This window comes from Strongylocentrotus purpuratus, unplaced genomic scaffold (genome assembly GCF_000002235.5).
Source record: "Strongylocentrotus purpuratus isolate Spur 01 unplaced genomic scaffold, Spur_5.0 spur5_scaffold_1, whole genome shotgun sequence".
Classification (NCBI taxonomy): Eukaryota; Metazoa; Echinodermata; class Echinoidea; order Camarodonta; family Strongylocentrotidae; genus Strongylocentrotus; species Strongylocentrotus purpuratus.
This window is the reverse complement of record NW_022145594.1, coordinates 34,476,541-34,485,183: the sequence shown is the minus strand read 5'-3', so window position 1 is coordinate 34,485,183 and position 8,643 is coordinate 34,476,541. Positions and strand designations below refer to the sequence as shown.

The 8,643-nt window shown below is 35.5% G+C and overlaps 1 protein-coding gene across 1 annotated transcript; it reads left to right on the top strand.

Annotated features, from left to right (window-relative positions):
• Positions 1-359: 359 nt before the first annotated feature.
• Positions 360-5,973, top strand: LOC105447086. Its single transcript, XM_030978720.1, has 4 exons — positions 360-518; positions 1,233-1,400; positions 2,813-2,910; positions 3,357-5,973. Exons 1-4 carry the CDS (start codon positions 360-362, stop codon positions 3,805-3,807), a joined length of 876 nt encoding a protein of 291 aa, XP_030834580.1. The 3' UTR covers positions 3,808-5,973.
• Positions 5,974-8,643: the final 2,670 nt, after the last annotated feature.

Genomic DNA, 8,643 nt, shown 5'->3' with positions numbered 1-8,643 from the left:
TCTCATATTTTCTCTTTTCTCCCGTCTTGTCTAGTCTAGTCTCTCTTTTTGTTGTTGTTGTGTGTGTGTACACTTCTTGTTTTGTTATACCCCCTTTTCCCTATTGTATTCTTAGGTAGTCACAAATATCTATTCATCATGTTTTATCCGGCTCAGAGGGGACCCTAATAATTACAAGCTCTGCTTTTACCAGGGTCTCCTCGTCTTTCTTTTAGTTAGCTATGTTTTTTATCATTATCATAATTTGTTATTTTGCTTTGTAAATGTGTTATGATCCAATGTTATGCTCTGTATGTCATTTGAAAGAAAGACGAATAAAATCTTATCTTATCTTATCTTATAAACCATAGGTTTACATTATGGTCAAACTCACTCTGCAAGGAGATTATAACTCCCTTGATTTGTGCGATACAATCCTGAACGGTACTTGCTCTCACACAAACGCACGCAGATGCTGGTACCATGGAGCTATAAAAGAGACCATGGACCGAAGCCATGCGAATACAGTCGTCTTCCCGGTGTGGAGCGGGGTGTAACAGTTTCAATATCGATTATACCATGAACCATTTACAACAGTAGATGGCGCTAGTATACAACAACATGATCCGGTTTAAATACAGGCAGCTTGGAACTAATAATTGATTTATTAATTACTGTTTAATTCACACAAAAAAAAAAAAAAGTATTTCAGCGGTGGAGATTGGTTAAAGATATTCCTATAGCATCTTGTTATAACATCAAAGAGTTTCAGATGAATTAAATATTTTTACCAACACTTTGTAATACCTTTAATGTAGGCTTGAACTTACCAAACTGTACCATAGCAACAAACCTCCTGATTTAGGGCGTCTTGTGCACATGAAATCGAGAGTTATAAGAACCTTTAATGCATTAATAGCAAATGCATATTTCTGGGTAATGTTAATTTCAGTGTAAGTAGGAATATGACTTATAAATGCAAACAGATTGCAATCCCTCTAAAGAATTCATATAGAATTTAAAATCGTTCATTATTATCCTGTCGATATACACTTTAATGTGTTCTTTTTTCTGAATAGACAAGAATTGAATTTGAAAATAAAAACTTTTTCATCATTTGTTTAGAATGTTATCTTGAATGCAAGTATGTAATTAATGTAATTTGTGTAAAATATAAGAATAGAGTGAGACATTAGTAAATAAGATATATCTATTCAAGACTTCCTTGTTAACTATATTCACCATGAATGCAGGTCCAGAATCTCCAGCTTGAACACATCGAGTGTCCCACACCCGCCTCATCACATCACCTAGCAGAAGCACTGTGTTCTATGCCAAACCTGACTGACCTGGCAATCAGTGGACAGAATCTCACTGAGGATTTTTACTCTACATTGAAAGCAAAGGCATCATCCATACAGGTATGTGTGTATTAATGGCATAGACAGGGTCATTGAAAGAAAAGAAAACATCAGCGATGATTATTTGGACCACATGTACATGCTTTTTTTTTTGTCCAAACACCCTTCGTTAAAGGCCATTCATTTGGAATATTGGAATAGTCATGAAATATGAAATTCAAGCAAACTATACATGTACTGATTCGTTTGAAATTCAAGTGTGTATAAGATTCACTACTCAAAATTGTTTTAAACAGATACATAACTTGGACAAAGCATTCAATAGTTGTCCAAGAAATCCCACAGAAAAAATGATATTTGAGGAATTACTAGGTCTATGTTGATCAGAATGGGCTTGCTATGAGGTTCTTACACATGTACTGTTCATGTTGATAACTACGCTTAACTCAACTCTACTGCCCTCAGCGGTAAAAAGCAGTATGATTACAAAGTAAATTTCAACTTTTCAAAAAGCATGCAGTGTTTAAAGTAAGAAAAGAAAAATTGTTTAAACAAATATTTGAGCGGTATGTTGTGTAGAAGAATTTTTAGAAAGCCATTTTCTTATTCCAACATTGTTTTTTAGCATGATTCTTTCATCCTGCATGAATCAAAATGGTGTGTCCCATATTCTATTTCTACTTTTACCACATATTTTGACACTTAAAAGCAAGATATTGGTACTAAACATTGTCAAACATGGATATAATGAATATAATGTCAAATCTGATAATATACCAATCTGTGGCGAGATGCTCATGTGTTGATTGTTTTCATTGTTAAGAAACGTTACTTATGAGGTGCTTATTGTTTTCATCATCATACAATTTGGGGAAACAGGAACCTTTTTTTTTGCCATCATGGTTCCTTTTTTGGAGGGTTGCACAAGGTTGGCAACTCTGCCTTTAGGTGTAGTTATGGGTCAAGAGCTGAAGTTGGGAATTCAATAAATGTTATGAGATAATTAGGGTTTAATTTTAAAAGTAATGCTCTCCTGTTCTTTGATCCCCTAATACTATGAAAAAAACAAACTATTAAAACAAATTCTAACAGGTATTTTTTAAAAACTTGATGTCGATACCATATATCAACTACTACTGCTATAGGTAGTGGATACTACTACAGTACTACTACAGTAAAACTACCATTAGTATTAGTATTACAGTTTTTATGCAATTGCAATATGTATTGGATCAATTTCTTTTTTAATTTTTCGTAAATCTACTGCGCAAAATTTGTCTTACTCTTCCTTTTTTTCTAATTCTCCATACTTCTTTTTTTCTTTCTTATTTTCATTTTGTCTAAGTGATGTAACTTTAGATCTTGAGTGTATATATTCCCAAAGAAAATAGATTATTTGCAAGAATGAAATATATCCACTTACTTGTTACTGATACAGAGTTAACAAGCAGTGTTGCTGTTCTATGTTACAGGATAGTTTTCCTCAGATCAGGAAGGGAAACTTCAGGTTTAAAGAAGTTGATCACGATGACTTGGACTCATTTTTTCACGCCCTCACATGTTTGCAAAGGTCAGTACAGTAAATGTAATTTTTTTAAATCGATAACAGCATGTATACTTTCATGTGCCTTTATAGAGCCTCTAATGGTATACTAAGAAAATATATAATGATGATATATACCACAGCAGGAAGCATGCGATAAAGTGATACTGTGTACCTTAAACAATTACAAATTTCTGGTCTGACAAAATTAAATATTCAGTTACAGCTTTATTGAAGAACAAATCCTACTGTAATGTGCTATCAACCTTAAATTTGTAGATTTGTTGGCATTCCTGGTTTTTCTTTGTGTGTGTTCTTGATATTTTTGTTACAGTCTCTTCCTTTTTTCTTCTTCTTCATTCACCGATCAAAATGTTTATTGAGACAGGTAATTTCAATAATACCAATAGTAGTTGATTTTTTATCTCTCATCTTTCAAACAGATAGTAAGAAAAAATGTGTTTCCTTTACAGCTTAAATGACTCAGATGGCTTGGACAGCTCAAGTGACTCAGATGATTTGGGCAACTCAATGGACTCAGACAACTTGGTTGACTTGGGCAACCCAAACGTTACTCAGTTTCCCAGCATTCCTTACATTCCTTATCAGCCTACATTTACGTCACCTGACCAACCATTAGAAAGCAGTTACCATGGCAACACATACAACACAATAAATTTCTCTTTGGAGCAATCAAGAGCAATGTACCAAGAAACCATGGCAAGCACTAGTCGTGTGAACCCGGTACATGCCAACATCCGTCTTACCCCAGACACCCTACCACTCTTGCAAGAGTCTCAGGACAATGTAATTGTGAGGCAACCATTACAACAGCCACGTACATTGAGGACTCAGTCTGGTATTTGGCCAGTCTATTTGGAGAATAATGCACTACCGTGGAATTCTGGACCTAGTCAGCCCTAATTTATGCCTTCCAATCTCCAATCAGGCATGTCTGTTGAGTACCACACCCCTGCTTCAAATCGGCCATTCAGTGGTTATAATTGCAGTCCTGAGTATAGAGAGGCTTACTTCAATCCTACCTACCATGCCGTTATGTCAAGTTCTGCTCCATCTCCTAACCCTCCAGTCTCAAGAAATGATCAACCTACCATGTCCGCAGGGTATCTTTCACCAACACTGGGTCTTGAGAGCGCAGGTGCTACACGTACCATGCCTTGGTCAAGTCAGGATCACTACACTCAATCCTACAATGCCTCTACACCCAGCTCTGCTCCGTTGTGTAACCCTCCAGTCTCTGGATATCATCAGCCTACCATGTCGAGACGGTACATTTCAGATACACCATATCAACCAATGACTGTAGAGCAGGCAGGATCTAGCAGACCACAGCCTAGTCAGGATCACTCCACTACAGGATTCCATTCAGCTACCCAGGATTGTCCAATTGTACAGAAAAGAACCAGTTCTTCACGTAGGCCAGATTCTTCCAGTCAGATATCACATTTAACCAACTTTTCATCTCTGATCCAAAGTACAAGCAGTACCGGTAGTGGTGAAGACTTTCATGTTGGCAATACATCAAACACTATATTTCAATTGTCCCAGACAGACAGAAAAGGTAGCAGCAGTCTGAGCAGGCCATACAAGAGGCAAGCTCCTTGTACTCGTGCAAGAGTTCCACAGGAAGGTCCTGAAATTCCAGAGAAGCAATCAAAGTATGAAATCTAGTTTTTATGGTATCGTAGATTAAGACATTATTCCTCTTTTAACACTTCATCTAGAATGTGTGTACGTATTATACAGGGCTCCACACTAACTATTTAGGGGGAAAAGAGGTCCAGATTTAACTTTTACAGTCTGTATGCGTGAGCCCTAAGTAAAAACTTCCAAATTCGGAGGGTCCAGACCTAGATTTTTTGGCTGTCAATGTGTCCCGGCTAGTTTGCTGGTTTTTGGTCCTGGACTCATAGCTATAAATTTGGGGTAAAAGGGGGTCATTTTCGGCAATGTTTGCAAACGTTTGAATATTTGTAAAAAGGAAGTTTTCATCTTTTTCACCTAAATGATGAGTACAGTCCACTATTTGGTGTTAGTATATACATTTTTTCACGAGAAAGGGATGGATCATAATAATGTCACAATGCTCGAAAGCATGTAAATGGCCTATGTAGAAGATGATGCAAAAAATAAGATACGTTTTGTGAATGTGGACTCATATGTGTATGTAGTGATGTACCAAGTATAAGTGTATTGTTGGCTTTTACCATTTTGTTTTAGGAGATTTGCATGCAAGGTATGAAATATCACTCAACTTTCACAAAGTGAGCTATTGTAATGTATTTAATTATCTTATCAAAATGTCACTATATTTGTCAATCTCATTGCACATGTTCAGTACAAATATGATTTGAAAATTTGTTACCAGAAATGACCCGGATGTTTAAAGCCATATTGCTCTAGGTATCATGGCAGCGAACTTCAAATAATTCAATATGTTAGTTAAGAACTAACTTTGTCTTTGTTATTGCTTGTACATGTGTATTAAACTACATTCACCAGTTCTATATAATAAATCCATTTCGAGAAATATTTTCTAGCATGTTCTTTACATTACTCCAGTGTATATGTAAATATGCTGCTATCATTTTAAGATACATGTCTCTTTTGTCAATGTAACATGCCTGAGGTTTTACCGTAATGTAATATTTCATTTGAAATGGATTATTGTTTCTACATAATTAACTACATTCATCAGTACTATGTTATAAATTCAGTTGAGGAACTGTTTTCCAGGATTTTCTTTACATCATTCTAGCGTACATGTAAATATGTTGCTATAATTGTACGATGCATGTTTATTCTTTTTGTATTCAGTACTGGATTTCAATAATGTTGATGATATATATACTCCAGGCCTTTCTTTGCATCATTTTGATCATGATTATGCAATGGTATGATACATGTATATTTTGAACTTGTATATGTTTGCCATACTTGCCTTTTATATACGTTTTATATTGTAGTGAGTTTGCATTCCTTATTGGCTTATAAGATGCAACGTAGACAGTACTCTTATGAGCATTCCGTTACCTTGCTTTTTGATCACCATCCTCTTCTGATTAAGTGATGTCATTCCACTCTGATTTTCATAAAAGACAAATGTAAATTGCTCAGATCTGTGAATTTATTCTGAATTATGTCATTCAAAAGATCGATGTACTAAACAGGTCTTTCTATGTTTATTGGATGATCATGAATTACTGAAGTTTGCAGTGCCTTTAGATATTTCAACACTTTGATTTACAAAGGAGTTGTTGTTTGATGATGGTGTATTTGTTAGTGAGTATCCTTTTAGCTGAAATGGTGTCATGCATTTGACACTATTTTGCATGATATAACGCGTGCAAAAGCGATTTAGACTCTTCTCTACACGTACCCATTGTTTGCATTGTCTCAGCTGCGCGCATCGGATGCAAAGACTGCCTATAAGTAATCGAGAGGGCATAACTCCGAAGATTCGCAAATACTCACAATTTCATGTAACAAATATTGCATGCATTTTATCATTCATTAGAACATGTATTCACCTCCAAATTCAAAATTCCCCTAGTGCCGTTTTATTTCATTCTCAGCCTATTGCCTCAGTGAAACATACTATCACGCAGGAAATTATGATATTTTGTTTGGTTCATATATACATACTTGTATACATATATATATATATATTGGTAAACTATGCTAATGCGATTACTTAATGAAGATGTAATAAAAAAATTAAAAAAAAGAAAAGATGTAATCATATGATAATTAGATATACATCTTTGTTTATTTTTGTCTATAAATTTTAGCACACGTTTTCCTACAATCTCAGAAAAATGTATGATTATAAGACTTCAAGTACTTTCATGAAAATGTTAAAAGGTTGATAGTAAATATTATACATGTTAATGATATAACTATTTTTGATAGATGTGGGTTAGCAATATATATCTGCTGCACCAATGTTTATACTTCATTATTGATGTGTATTATCTTGAAAGCATTGTTCTGTAATTCCCTCATACAAAGTGTTTTACCCTACAACCTAATCTGCTACTATGCAAACGCTATTAATGCTACTAGGAATCTGTTAGAACGTCAAAGAAAGGTAGCAAAGCGCATCATAGCAGTCGATTTACCATCAATCGAAGATCTGGACCAGAATAATGTCCTTTCTAATGTGAAACAGATTAATGCAGGACCCCTCGCATTCACTGAGTGAAAACTTCAACTTTAACAGATCAGGAATACACATGTGTGCACCATGAACTCAACATGCATGTTTCTGAAGATCCTTTGTCCCTGACTCTATCCATCTGTTAAACCCCAAAGCAAGACGACTTCACCATCACGAAGTTACCTTGTAAATGTACAACAGTGTACAGATTTGTCATCTGTTAACCTTTCTCCTATCTCCCTCTCTCTCTCTTTCTTTCTCCTATCTCTCTCTTTCTTTCTCCTATCTCTCTCTCTGCCTCTCTCTCCCTTTCTCCTCTTTCTCTCGCTCTCTCTCTCCCTCAGTTTCTCTCTCTCTCTCTTTCTTTTTTATATCTCTCTTTATCTTCTATATATCCCTCTCTCTCTCTCTTCTCTCCCCTGTATCTTTGCTAAAATTCCTACCTGTGCACTTATATTGCCAATACATAGATTTCATACATGTATCTAAAGTATCAATAATCAATTAAGCCACAAATTGTACTGGATTGTCTAAACACAATATGATCTAGCCCCAGTATACCAATGGCACTGAATGTAATATTTTGATAAATGATATTGGATAAGTAATAGCATGCAGTAAGTATGTAGATTAGTAACTCCGATCAATAATACAAATAATAATGATTATAATAATGATAAGTTCATTTTGTTGATAACCTTTCTGATGGAATTGATAGTAAGGATGATGATATAACTCAAGTACTTTGTATATTATGTATGTATTTTGTTTCATCATGTGTATGTTTATATTGTATTACTTGTACCAACCAGTGGAAATCAAATTTCCTGATATGTACATTAAATCATGTACGTATACTTTATACTAATATGCCATAAGAAGTCATGATTCTAAGGTGAATACAAAAGGAAGATTTAAATATACCTTCTGTATCTCTTCGTCCGATGTGAAATCTAGGAGAGACATGGGAAAACGAAGAGGGAGGGATAGTAGGATGAAGAGAGATAGAGAGAAGGGGGGCTAGGGAGGAAGAGAGAGGGAGAGAGGGAGAGAGATGAGAGAAACAGATACAAATATAAACGTTAAAAGGGAGTGAACTAGAGAGAAAAAGGGAGATGCTAATAAAAAGAAAATAACAATTTAAAGAGTCGAGTTAGAGATGAGATATTTTGAGACACATTGAAGAGTAGAGATATGAAGACGGATGATGACGGAAGAGGAGGTTGGAGGGGGGGGGGCAAAATAGAGATAGATACCGGGATAAATGAATGGTACGGCGGTGGGTGATGGAAGGAGCACGAGAAAAGGTAATAGGGTGATAAAAAGAGATAAGAAACATTTATGATTGGAGAGATCGCGAGACTGAGAGGAAATGGAAGTAAAGAATTGGGGAGATATACCGGGACATAAATAAACAGAAATATGGAGGAATGGGACATGACCAAGAGAAAGATCGTTCTGGTCAAACTCTCCAGCCATTATCAGTGGCGGATCCAGGGGGTGGGGGCCTGGATCCCCTTCCCTGGCAAAAAAAACAACAGGTAAAAACACCCTTTTTTGTTTAAAAAAAAAGAGGTTGG